Source organism: Lepus europaeus, chromosome 3, assembly GCF_033115175.1.
Source record: "Lepus europaeus isolate LE1 chromosome 3, mLepTim1.pri, whole genome shotgun sequence".
Classification (NCBI taxonomy): Eukaryota; Metazoa; Chordata; class Mammalia; order Lagomorpha; family Leporidae; genus Lepus; species Lepus europaeus.
Window position 1 is genome coordinate 31393535 of NC_084829.1, and position 13681 is coordinate 31407215.

Below are 13681 nucleotides of genomic sequence, written 5' to 3' on the forward strand. Positions count from 1 at the left end.
CCAGGAGTTCCCTCCAGGTCTCCCAAGTGGGTACAGGGACCCAAAGACTTGGGCCATCTTCCACTGCTTTCCCAGGCCATTGCAGGGAGCTGGATCGGAAGTGGAGTAGCCAGGACTTGAACCACTGCCCATATGGAATGCCTGCAGTGCAAATGGTGGCTTTACCCGCTACACCACAGTGCCGGCCCCACACATACATTTATTATGCTACAGTTCTGTTACTGAAAGTCCAAAATGAGTGTCTGAGGGTTAGCATCCAGGAGTCAGCAGGGCCGACTTCCCTTCTGGAAGCTCCAGGGCAGAATCCATTCCCCTTTCCCAGCATCCACAGGCACCTGCGCTCCGCCACTCAAGGTCGCCTTGCTCCATCTTCAAAGCCCAAAGCTCCAGGTTCTCATCCCCTGGTGTCACTCTGGCATCCTCCCCTGCCTCCCATGTCTACTTTCAAAGTCCTGTGTTTATGTGGGGCCCTCCCGGATAATCCAGGATAATCTCGTTAGGTTGAGGTCCACTGACTAACACCCTAATTCACTTGCAACCCCAACACCCTTTGCCAAGTAATCTAGCATACTCACAAATCCCAGACATTAGGATGCAGGCAGCACGGGTGGCCGGATGTGTCCCTGAAATCTAGGAGACACCAAGAACTGCTGCCCAGTCACAGCACAGGGGAGCGTGTGATCATCGGGGCACAGCCACGGCTGGATCGCGGGTGAAGCTGGGTGACAGGGGAATGGAGATTCAAGATTTATATATTTATTTGAAAGGCAGAGATACAGAGAGGCAGAGGCAGAGAGAGAGAGAGAGAGAGAGAGAGAGAGAGACCATCCATTAGTTCATTCCCCAGATGGCCACAATAGCCAGAACTGGGCTGATCCGAAGCCAGGAGCCAGGAGCTTCTTCCTTGTCTCCCATGCAGGTGTAGGGACCCAAGCACCTGGGTCATCTTGTACTGCTTTCCCAGGCCATAGCAGAGAGCTGAATAGGAAGTGGAGCAGCCGGGACTTGAACTAGTGCCCATATGGGACGCTAGCACTGAAAGCGGCGGCTTTACCCACTATGCCACAGCCCTCTGTCTACTTTTAAATACAACTCTGATTTGGAGGTGATCTGAGTGTGCCCCCCAAGGGGTCACGAGCTGAGTCTTGGTCCCCAGTGTGGCCATGCTGAGAAGTGGCAGAACCCTTGAGAGGTGGGACCCAGTGGGAGTGACTGATGCTGGTCTTTTGGGTGGATCAATTTTTACCAGAGAGTTGCTATGAAGAAGCAAGCCTGGCTCTCCAGGCCTCTGGCCTCCTGGCTCACCATGCGATGTCTCCCTCTCCGCGATGTCATCACAAGGTGGTGATGCCGCCCAGGGATCCTCACCAGAGCCAAGCAGAGGTCAGCACCATGCCCTTGAACCTCCAGAACGCTGAGCTAAATAAGGATCTCTGATGTATTTATTACCCAACCACAGGTATTTTGTTGCAACCACAGAAAATGGGCAGTTACAAACATGTTTGAAGTTAACACAGCAAAAAGGGTTTTTAGGGGCAGGTGTTTGGCCCACCTGCTAAGATGCTGGTTGGGATGCACATGTTGAGATTGGAGCGCCTGGGTTCAATACGTGGCTCTGGCTCCTGATTCCAGCTTCCCACTAATGTGGATTCTGTCGGGTGGTGGTGATGGCTCAAGTAGTTGGGTTCCTATCACTCACATAAGAGGCCTGATGGACTCCCTGGCTTGGGCTGGCTCAACACTGGCCATTTTGGGCATTTGAAGAACGAATCAGCCAATGGAAGTGCACTCTCTCTCTCTCTCTCTCGTGTGTGTGTCTGTCTATCTTTCTCTGAAATAGAGAAATAATTTTTAAGTGCTTTAATGGGTGCCAGCGTTGCGGCACAGTGGGTTTAGCCACCATTTGCAATGCCAGCATCCCATATCAGAATGCCTGTTTGAGTCCTGGCTGTTCCACTTCCAATCCAGCTCCCTGCTAGTGCACCTGGGGCAGCAGCGAATGATGGCCCAAATACCTGGGTCCCTGCCACCCTGTGGGAGACCCAGATGGAGTTCCAGGCTCCTGGCTTCAGCCTGGCCCAGTCCCAGCCATTGTGTCCATTTGGGGAATGAACCAATAAATGAAAGATCTCTCTATCTCCTTCTCTTTCTGTCCCCTTCTCCCCCCTCTCTCTGTCACTCTGCCTTTCAAGTAAATAATTTTCTGTTTTAAAGGTGTTATAATAAATAGCCCACTGCTGCTGGAGCCCCCTAGTGGCTGCCTTGACTGTTCACAGACTCATCCTCCATCCTCATCCGCCAGCCCTTGCTGGCTGCTCCTCTCCAGAACTGGCCAATGGGTGCAGGGCAGTGACATCCTCTGCTTTTGCAAAATCTTTTAACCTGGCTCACCCCAGAAACTAGAGGAGCCTCAGAGAGCACCCCCTCCGAGCCCCTCCTGCCCCGAGGGCCTCAGCTCCTGCTCTTGGCTGTAGGGCAGGGAGCAGGCACAGAACGTGAAGACAGAAGCGGGACTGACATTGGCTGCAGCGCCCCCTCCAGGTGGGCTTGGCCGTCCAGATCCTCTCTGGACACTGTCGCGCTGCTGCTGGCTCTGCACTGGGTCGGGAGCTGTGAATTCGGAGCCAGCGACCGCTGTCTGCGTAGGGGGGCATGGGGTGGATCCTGAGGCAGAGGCGCCGAGAGGTGGCCTGAGCTTGGGGAAAGGCGCTCCCTACAGAGACAGGCACATCCCCGTCGGCCCCCTGGGGTAGGAGCTTGTCCTTGGTCTCCACCGCACTCTGCACCTGTTCTCTCCTCCGCGGAGGCCACACCCCGCCTCCCCTGGGAAGTGCCACCCTCTCACCTCTCACCCGAGAGCCACGGCTCTCACCCCGAAACCCAGCCGTGACAGCCAAGCATGGAGGTGGAGAGGACACTGTTAAGCCAACAGTGCTGCTAGGGGCCGGGACCTTGTCCTAAGGCCGGTGAGTCACCGGGCTTCACTGAGCTCCCTGCCCGCTCCTGTCCTCTCTTTCACTCTCTCCACCCCCAGCTCCCAGCACAACGCCCACCGGGGCGCCTACTCAGGCACCAGGAATCCTGTCTGGGCTGTTGTGGCCCGGCCTTCCCAGGCTTCCAGATGTTCCCGAAACCCAGAAAACCGGCAGAGAGGATGGTGTCTGGCAGGTGAGGGACGGGGATGGTCAAGGGCAAGGTGCCTGTGGTGGTGGTGGGGGAACGGGGAGGGTGTGATGAGGCTTCATGCAAGGGGAAGGGAGACCCCTGGTGAGCGAGGCAGAGGAGAGAGAATGCACTTCCTGGAGCAGTGAGAGGGAGAAGGGGAAGGAAGGGCATGAGAGACCAGGCAACCTCTGCTTTCATTTCAACAAGTATTTATTCTTTTCCTCCATCGTGGGAGCAGCTGGAGGCAGAACAATACTGAGCCAACTGACAAACAAAAATGGGGGGCCTGGCACCTCTAGAAGCATAGGAGCGCCGCCCAGGTCCCCAGGGGAACCCAGGGCCCCAGAAGGCAAAAAAAAAAAAAAAAAAAAAGAAAAAAAAAGAAAGCCTGCATTGAGTTCACTCGGTTTATTGAGCCACCCATCTGGGATCCAGAGCTAGGGAACCTGCTCCAACCTCTGAGGATGCTCTGGGGCCTCTGCCCACAGGGAAGCATTGAGAAAACCGGCAGCCAGAGAGGGAGGGGGCTGAGATGGAGACCAAGCTTGGGAAGGGAGGGGTGTGTTGGAAACAGTGACCTCAGAGGGCGTGGCGAGTGTCACCATGGAGCATGGCTGTGGTCTTGGAGCAAGAATCCAGCGTCCTCCTGGGAGGTTGGTTGACCAGATGGCCAAGAGAAGTCAGTGAAAAGTAACCATTGTCTTCAGATGATGGCTTGGGTTTGGTTTTATTTGGCAAAGGAGGAGGGGAAGGGATGACTTATCCAGGCAGCAGGGGTACCCTGGGAGTTTCAGGGGTTTCCCCTCGAGGACCTGAATGGGTGGGGTTAGCCCATGGGCTTCTCCAAGAAAAGGGCAGAGGGGATGCTAATGTGGACTGACAGGGAGAGGACCCTGCAGTGGGGTGGGGATCCGCGCCATGGGAGAGAACGAGGAAAGGGCTTTGGGGTTTCCCATCCCGAGAAGACGAAGAAAGAAGAGATGATAAGGGAGAGTCTGCCACAATGGGGGAACAGAGAGAGCGAGGCCGTGCTCAGGAGGGAGGGTGGAAACTGAGCTAACCCTGTGCCCCAGATGTCTCCCAAGTGGGAGAAGCTGTGTGTGTGTGCGTGTGCACACGCGCACGGGAGTGTGTGTGCCTGTGTGTGCATGTGCACAGAAGCTGGTCTAAGGACTGTGGTCAACTGGCTCTTCCTGGGACAGGAAGACTTCAGGGTCAGCCAGCTGGGGCCCCAGAGGCTTCACGCGGGCCAGGATGTTCCGGATGGAGCGGCAGGGAATTTTTCCAGCGCTTCTGGGGCCGCAGGGCTTGGCTCCGGCGGAGGGATCAGGCTGGGGAGAGCCATCGGGACCCCCACTCAATGCAGAGGAGGAGACAGAAATGCAAGGGTAACCAGGAGAGCTGGACTTGCTCCCACAGGGCTGCAGGACAATGGTGCCACCAGACTGGGAGCCCGAGCCGCCACCCAAGGAGCCGGTGCCTGGTGGGGAGCAGGGCCCCTGGGAGGCCCCACCGCAGGGATGGTAGGATGAGCTGGAGCCGCTGGAAATGCTGGAACTGACTTGGGTTCTAGAACCTGGTGGGGAGCAGGGCCCCTGGGAGCCTGGGAAGCCGACCCCACAGGGCTGGACCCCACCAGAGCCCACCGGCTGGAACACCACCACTGAGGACGCACCGGACTGGTAGACATTGGAGCTGGAGGAGCTGTGACTGGGGATGATGGGGTTGCTGGAGAAGTACTTGCCCTCGGAGATGGGGGGGCCGGCTGCAAAGGAGGGGGCTCCCGGAGAGCCCTTGACAGGGTTGTCCTTGGTGAAGTAGCCCACAGGGTAGATCTTACCCCCACTGTAGGTCATGCCTGGGACCAGATAACTATCGGAGGAGCCACCCACCACCTCGTAGCCACCATAAGACTGCTGTACAGAGGTGATGGGGGGGCAGGGCTTTCCTGGAGGGCCGCCATTGCTACAGGGGGCACCTTGAAGCACTCCCGGGCCCCCGGGCCCATGCTGCTCCACCACTACCACCACAGGCCTCTTCCCTCCCGACACGGAGTGGGAGCTGGAGAGGTAGGAGCCGGAGTGGGAGACGACAGGGCCCCCGCTGCAGGGAGAGTCGGGGACGTCGGAGCTGCAGGGCCGCAGGTTGGAGCTGCTCGAGGTCCCTCCGGACTGGGACGAGCCCATGACGGTGCGAGAAGCCTCGTCGTTGGTTGGCAGAGCGGAGCCATGCCCTGGTTGGTAGTAGATGCTGCCCGACTGGGAGCTGATGCTGCTGGATTGGGAAGAACTGGATGCACCTTGCAGACTGGAGCCTGAGCCGGAGGAGTAGCTGACCTGAGAATATCCTGTTCCTGGCTTAAATAACACAGAGCCTGCAGAACCACCCTGGGCGCCACTGGAGCCACTGGAGCCACCACTGGAGCCACTGGAGCCACTGGAGCTACTGGAACTGGAAATGAAGCTGCTAGAGCTGCTGGAGCCACTGTGGCTACTGAAGCTGCTGGAGCCACTGTGGCCACTGTGGCCACTGAAGCTGCCGGAGCCACCGTTGCCAGGGAGACAGGGGTTGTTGGGGGAGGTGATCCGCGTGGGGTCCTTACAGGGGTCTGAGAAGGTGGCGATGCTCTTGGCCCAGGTTCCTGGGGAGGAGAGTTGTGGTTAGCAAGGATCAGAGAGCTTTGAATTCCTCCCTCACCTTCCTGCCCATTGTCCTGGCTCTGACTTCAGAGTTGGAGGTGGACAAAGGAGAGCGAGCTGAAGGCTGTGTCTGGAGGACATTGGGACGACAGAGTAAGGACAGTGTCATTGTTCTGGGCCAGGACCAGGGTGCGGTGGGATGGGGAGGTCACCATCTATGAGGAAAATAGGAACTGACACTCCAAAGTGGGAGGACTTCAAAGGCGCGCGCGGGCTGGAAATCAAAGGCACTGAAGCTGGGGCCGGAACAAGCAGGGCTGAAAGAAAGGAACCCACCCGGGCGGGGGTGAGGGGTGGGGGGCGGGGCTGGAACTCCGGGAGGGAGGGGCAGCATCCCAAGGAAAACTCCCAGACCCTTCTGTGGGACCCCACAGGGGAGGACAGAAGGCAAAGCCGGGGAGGGCTGGGAAGGAAGAAGGGTGCGGAGAGATGCTAGGGAAAGGGACTGCGGTGGCTGAGGGGCTGACGTGGGGTCAGGGGTCAGCTTCCTTGTGAGAGTCCCGGCTCCTGTCTCAGCGCCAGCCATGCCCCTGGAGCTGGGTGGGAGCCAGGATGTGGGGGCACCCACCTGTTGCTTCAGAACCTGCCGGTACCAGTGTAACAGGACGCCGCACCCTGACTCACCCTGCCTGGCCAGCCTAGCCCAGAGACACTGGCCCACAAGCCTGCTCAGAGGCCACTGGCCATTGTCAGCCTGCCTCTCCCTGCCCGCACCCACCCAGCCTGACTTCTGCCGCCTTCACATCTTCCAGGTGCAGGTGCGGAGCCACTTCTTTCCAGGGGGACCCTCCGCTCCCACGCCCAGGCTCACTCAGCCCAGCCCTCCTTCTCCTCCTCCTCTCGGGCTTCTTGGGACCACCCCAGCCCCTTCGGGTGCCGAGGGTTGTGGACAGAGCCACACATCCTAGCAAGCCACCAGGAATCTGCCCAGCCTTTCTCTCACCTTCCCAGGAAGGCAAAGTGAGCTTGGGAAGATGTCTTACAAAACCTGAAGCTCTGGACGTCACGGGTTATCATTGCCACACTCCTCCAGAAGTAGATCCCATCCCCACTCGATGTCAGCACTGTCTCCTCCACTCGAACCTCATGCCAACACCCCCCGCCCCAGGCCCTGCCACACCTCTGCACGGGTTCAGCAAGCACACCCACTTTCCACCAGCCCGCGGCTCCATGAGGAAGGCCACAGCAATTTCTTAGCAAATACCTGGTGGCCTATGTCTCCAGCCCAGGGGGGCAGCCCAGGTGTGAGCCCCGACTTCACTGGGTTCTGCTGCTTCCCAGGCAGTTCTCTAACCTCTCCAAGCCCAAGGTCTTTGTGGGTAGAGTAGGAATGACAGCTCTGCTTCCCACCCCTGTAATAGCCCCAAGTGCTGATGTATTCACAGCGCTGAGAACCCTGTCTGGTACCCTGAAGGGGTCCTGAATGTTGTTGCTGGGAAAGAGCCCGTCCCCATCTGCCAGCACCTCCAACAACAACAACAAAAGCCGCCAGCAACACTTACATAGCCCTCGGGAATTCTCTAAGCACGTGCCCATTCATGATTCAATTGGAGACATAGCGCGGGACGGCAGGCAGTGTTAGTGCCCCATTTCACAGTCCCAGAGACTGAGGCTCAGAACCTGTAGGGAACTTGCCCGAGGGGACGAAGCTCTGTGGAGCGGCCCCAGGGGCTCAGACTGCAGACCCCGGAGCCCCGTCCTTGCCCCAGCCGGGTTCCCTGCAGCCCCGTCCTTGCCTCCACAGGAAACCCGGACCCTTCCTCCAGGGCTTGGATCCCCTCCCTGCACCCCTCCTCCCCCTCCCCCACACGGCCTGCAGCCGCCTACCTGGCAGGAGGAGACCAAAAGCCAGTAGCAAGGCCACCACCATCCCTCGCCCTCCCACACGCCCCATCCGGCGTGCCCGAGAGGAGCCCATCGCGCTCCGAGCGGCCTCCTGACTGACAGCAGCGCTGGACACCCCGGGCCTTTATGCCAGGGCTGGACATTCTCCGGGCAGGAGTCACCGTGGGGAGGGGAGGAGGGGCGGAGGGGGTGGGTGCCCCGGGGAAGTTGGCGTGGCCGGGAGCAGCTAAAGTAATCAGCAGGAGCCTCTGCCTACTCAGCAGCAGCCCGGCTGCAGCGTGGGCCCCGTGGCCCTGGCGACGCTGCCGCTCGCCCGCCTCGCCTGCCTCCAGTTGCCTAACCTGGAACCAGGCGCTCTGCCCCACGGCCGCCCACTCTGGGGCCCATGGCCTGGCGGCCTCACTCCCTGCCTCCCCGGGCTCGGCCTCATTCCCCAGCCTGCCTCTGTTCCTAGAAGCGGCCATTCCAGCTTCTCCTTCTACACCTGGGCAGCTCCTCCGGCTGCCCCGGCCGACTCCATCTGCAGCCCCCCGGACGTGCCCACTGCCCCGGGACCCTCCCCCTGCCCCCGACTCGGCTCCACTTCCCTCCTCAGATTTGAACATCTGCCCCCATGGCCTTGTCTCCCTGCTGCGCTGTCCAGGTACCACCTGCCACACACCTGCGACCTGGCTACCTGTCCCAACAGTGAGTGAAACTTGCCCCACTCAACATCTGGGTGCTCACATTCTGGGTCCCCAACCTCGCCCTTCCAGGAAGGGGATGTGGGGCTCCACGGACAGCAAGAGGGGAGCTGGGTGCTCAGCCTGGGGAGTGGCCTGACCCGGGGACCCCGGCACAGCTGGGCTTCACTTACTCAGCGGCCACTCACAGAGGCTAAGAAGGCTAATGGGAAAGGTGGGGCCTGTGGCCCATTAGCTGGCTCCCTGGCCTGGATGAATGAACAGGAAGCTGCAGGCAGCGCGGGTCTCTGGGTAGGAACAAGGAAGGCTGGGTAGGCTCCTGTCCCTGAGGATGGAGGCCAGAGCCGTGGGGGCAGCTGCGAAGGGTAGGTGGCACCTTCTCCTCCATTGCTTTTCCCTCCCTAGGCTCTGGCCCCGGCCGCACCCCAGCCAGTTAATTGCTCAATTGCTCACCAGTGTTGGTGTTGCCATGAAAGGATCGGTATCGGAGGGAGGAGCCTGGGAGGTGGGCGGGCCTTCGTCCCTGTCCCCCAGACAGCTGCCTGGGGCAACCCCTGCCCCCCCCCCACCCCAGACTCTCTTTTCCAGAATTTCCTGTCTTCTCACAAAGGCAGCTGTCTCCCTGGCTGATCCCTCTCACTACCTCCTGCCCCGCCTCCAGCTGCAGCCCAGCTTGCTGGCCGGAAGCTTCTACACCGGTTCTGGGTGATAAGGGGCCACCAGCCACGTGGGGCCACCTAACAATGGGAGTGGGGATTGGTAAGACCCCACCACCAACACCACCACTAGGGACTGAAGTTTTAATTTCACTTACTTTTAATTAATTTAAATGTCAATAGCCACCTAACCCTTGACCTCCTGCCATTCTCAGAACTGGAGTGGGGAGGTAGAGGGGTCGTGGGAGTTCTGCACAGAACAGGGTGATAGGATGGTGGCCCCTAAGAGGGTAGATGCATAGGGAAAACAAGAAACCCTCGTGTTAGGATCAGGAACCCAGGGGTCCCAGCTAACCCCTGGCTTCCGGCAATTTCCCCATCTGGAAAATGGGGAGATGGTACAGAATGGCTCCTCTGCAGGACTGATCCGGAACACTGAATGGGACAGGGTGTGGGCCCCCATCCACCCAGGCATGGGCACCCTGCAAAGGGAGCCTTGCGTGGCCCCTGTCTGCACCCTCCCATTGGGGGTGGCAAACAGGGTGGGTTTATCCAAGGCCCGCCTCCCTCCTGGGCCTCCAACCCGCGCACCCCAGAAACCTCCAGAAACCTTCCTGCCTCACCCAGGACACACGGGTGCTACTGACAGTGCTACTGTTCTTTCTGCCCCTCCCCAGACTCTCCGGCCCCGGCCAGGGCCTGAGGAGAAAGGAGGGGGCCCTCCCTTCTGGGACAGGGAACAGCATGGAGAGAGGATCCTTGAGGGCCACCCCAAGAGGGCAGGGACGTGGCCAGGGTGCAGCGGGACTGTGGGTCATTCTTTTCGAGCCCAAACTTCCCATCAGCCACCGGTGGCAGAGTTTGTGTGTTTTCTTTCTCACATTCCTCCCGGCTGTCGTCATACCTCGGCCAGGGCTGGCACGGCCAGGCTGGAGGAGGCCCAGTCTCTCTCGGCCTCCCGCCAGCGCCGCCCACACCACCACGGTCACGGTCACGGTTCTCCCATCACTAGAGGGCCGCTCTCCTCCCATCCCCTCTGCCCTGCCCTCCCCTCCCCGACCCCAGCGCCCTACCCTGGGCTGCTCTGCCCTGCCGGCATCTGGACCCCTGGAGCTGCAGCCTGCTCCCCCAGTTTATTTTCTTTTTTAAAAAAGAATATTTTATTTATTTGAAAGGCAGAGGCAGAGGGAGAGAGAAAGTGAGAAGTCTTCCATCTGCTGGTTCACTCCCCAAATGGCTGCAGCAGTCGGAGATGGGCTGATTTGAAGCCAGGAGCCAGGAGCTTCCTCCGGGTCTCCCACACAGGTGTGGGGGCCCAAGCACTTGGGCCATCTTCTGCTGCTTTCCCAGGTCCATTAGCAGGGAGCCAGATGGGAAATGGAGCAGCTGGGACTCCAAATGGGATGCCAGCACTGTAGGTGGTGGCTTTACCTGCTACGCCACGCGCCGGCCCCTGTTCTCCCCATTTCTTACTGAAATCCTGCCTACTCCGCGGTACAGGTGCCCCCTTATCTGCAGTACAGAAGCCTCCTTATCCACAGTACCAGCGCCCCAACAACCACAATTTTGCTTCCACTGTTTCAGTTGCCCACAGTCAATCTTGGTCTGAAAATATTAGGTGGAAAAAGCCAGAAATAAACAATTCAGAAGCTTTTCAGTGACCTCTGTCCCCCTGTCATTATGATCGCTCTGTTACTGCTGTCTCTTACTGTGTCGAAGGCATACCGCAGCCTCATCCTAGGCGTGTATGTAGGCACGGAGCAAACAGCGCGGTCACGTGTCAATGAACCCCGCAGCCACGTCCTGAGGACAGCCTCGCTGGGGTGCACGCACCACTGAGCGCGAGCACGAGCTGCCAGGCAACCCTGGCCCCGGGCAGTGAGACCCCAAGGGCCCACCGCCCTGTGTGAGGTCAACCGTTAAACTCCGCGTGTCTCTCTGCTCAGACGGGGCAAGCCTGGAGCTCGTGGGCTAAGGACAGGCGAGGGGCACTGGCTGGTGCCCATCCGGGCCAGGGTCGCCCTCTGGGAAGCTGGTTAGTCGGGCGATACTGACAGCAGTGCCGGCGGTTAGATCTGCATTCCACAGCACCGAGTCTGTCCCTGGCCAGCCCGCGAGGGCCCAGCCCAAGGGATGGATGAGAGAGTGTGGGTGGCTCGGAGCAACCTCCTCCCAGGGAGAACCGGGCTGAAAGCACATGCTGTCCTAGGCCGGCTCGGCATCCCTGCTCTCTGTCTAAGAGGAGGGCGCCTGCTCACACCCCTGGCGGAGCTGCAGTCCAGCTGGGGACGTGGACGTGGTCAGGAGGCTGCAGTGCAGACACTTGGCTTTGGGGAGGCGGCAGGACTTCCCCGGGGCCTGGAGGAATGTCGGAGAAGCGCAGGAGCAGGGGCCCTGGCGGTGCTGCTGGTGCGTGAAGACCGAGCTGGCGTGGGACGCACACACAGAGGGAGAGCAGGTGGACCGACGGCAGGCTGCTGGGACCGGGACTGTCCTGTCTCTGACACTATTTGGATTTGATGGAAAGGGAGTAAATGCAAAAAGGCACTGGGCGTTGGAGGGCGGGACTGAAGGGCTTTGTATGGGGAGGAGGGCGTGGTCAGGAGGAGGCGGGGCAAGAGAGCCCCCATTCACTGCCTGCCTGTTCGGGCTGGACACCGCCCACTGCTGCGTACTGGACCCTGGCGGTCAGGTTTAATCCCCACAAGGCCGAGTGCACTTTCTCCCCATCTCACAGATGAAGAAGTGGACTTTAAATTATTTGTCCAAATCAGCTGCTACCGAGCAAAAAAAGTTTAGAAAAGACTCAGATCCAGCCATTTGGACTTCCAAGGCCAGGTGGACCCCTGACCCTGTGCAGCCGACTGGTCCTCTGGCCCAGCTCTCTCCTCTGCGAGGAAGCCTTGGCAGACCCAGGAGTGAACGACAGTAGGAAGGGGAAAAGCTGGAAGCTGGTGGAGCAGTGGTCGGAGGCCGCGCAGAGCCTCGTCTCTGTCCTGGCCGCCGCAGCACACCCACCGTGCCGTGTGCACTCAGCTCTCACCTGGGAGCAGCACCCGCCCCTCCTTCCCGTGGCTGCTCCCAGTGGGGACGTTTCCCTGCAGGGGAGCGGACAGCCCCGTGTTGTCCCCATTCCCACCCCCACCCCGGCCCCAGTCCCTCTCCTGACGAAGGGGTCGTGTCTGCCTGCAGAGTCATACCCATCTGTTCCCAGGCAGGTTCCCCCATGGCCCAGGTGCCCTGCGGGGCCGGCTCACTGCCCCCCGGAGTTGAGCCGCCACCTCTCCACCCTCTCACCTCTACAAGAGCATCAAGGCAGGCCCCCCTCTCCACCCGGCCCTGCTCCTTCGTCCTCTTCTCGAATAGACTCTGCAGGGCTGAAAACGAACAGAATCCACTTCCCTTGACTGTGGGCTCCGTGGCACAGACGTGGCTCAGTGAGTTCCCAGCAGCGTGGTCGGCAAGTCCACGTCCAGGCCCTGTCTGGGAGCACAGCCCCCTCCCCCCTGGTGTCTGCGCCCTTCACCCCTCCGCCCGTAGTCCTCTGTAGGCGCTGGGGAGGCCAGCAGGAGTGTCCGATGGAGCAGGGTGTGCATGCGCTGGGTTCTCACCGAGGCCCTGCGCCTCCGCCTGGCCCGCCCTCACCCCCCGCCCAGCCCCTCCTCTTCCTCCTGCTGTATTATTTTTGAGGGTTGCGGGCACTTCCACGCACAGCCCAGGACTTCCCTGGGGTGCTGATGGCCAGAGCAGCGCTCTGCATTTGAAAAGCACCCAGGGGTTCTGCTAGGTGCCTCCCCTCTCACACACACACACAGTGAGGCGTGCTGCTGGCATCCTGGGGAGCTGTCTACACCCCCCCAGGCGTACACCCGCCCCTCTCTGGGAGATCCAGTGCTCTGGGCACGCTCAGCTCTGCTCCCCATCCAGGGAGCTCCCCTCCGGGCGGCCTGCACTGCCCACTCTGCGCATGCGCCAACCTCACGTGCTCTCTGCAGGCCTGCAGGCTCCTGCGGGGGTGGGGGAGTGGGGGGTGGGGGGTGGGGGGGTGGGGGGGAGGGCACAGCCACACAGCCAAGTGAGGGCGGGGCGCAGGGCCAGGCTTGTCCTCAGACACAGGATCCTAAAGGAGGAAGAAGTCCCCGATGGGGACACTGCCCCCCACCCAGTCTTGTCCCTTCACCCCCACTCCTTCCCCACAGCAGCAGGGAGTCAGCTGAGGGAGAGTTACACTCCCGGGCCCGGAGCTGAGTGCAATAATATTCTCTCCTCTCTGCTCCGAGTGCGAGAAAAGCCGGCGCTCATCCTCTGTTCCTACAGATTATTATTGCCCCCTCCCTGACCCAGGCGGGCCATGCTGGTCACCGGCGAGCCTTGGGAGCTCCGGCCCCCTGAGGGGGGCTCAGCCTGGGCCCCCCCTCCTGTTTCGGGGCTGGTTGAGCGTCTCTGGGGGCTCCCTCTAGTCCCTGGTACCGGCCTGGCGCATGCTGCATCCCGCAGGTGAGCAGGAGCTACAGACTCCTGAGAGAGGGGCCAAGGTTGGCCTCGTGTCCTGCTCAGCTCTCTGAACCCTCAGGCCGGAGCATCTCCCCCGACCCCGTGACCGGGGTAACGTTCAGTTCCTGGCTGTGAGTCT

At 60.4% G+C, this 13681-nt stretch overlaps 1 protein-coding gene across 1 annotated transcript; it reads right to left on the reverse strand.

Annotated features, from left to right (window-relative positions):
• Positions 1 to 3538: 3538 nt before the first annotated feature.
• Positions 3539 to 7782, reverse strand: CDSN (corneodesmosin). The gene is made up of 2 exons (XM_062187398.1): positions 7692 to 7782; positions 3539 to 5806 (listed from the first exon to the last, which is right to left on the reverse strand). Exons 1-2 carry the CDS (start codon positions 7780 to 7782, stop codon positions 4332 to 4334), a joined length of 1566 nt encoding a protein of 521 aa, XP_062043382.1. The 3' UTR covers positions 3539 to 4331.
• Positions 7783 to 13681: the final 5899 nt, after the last annotated feature.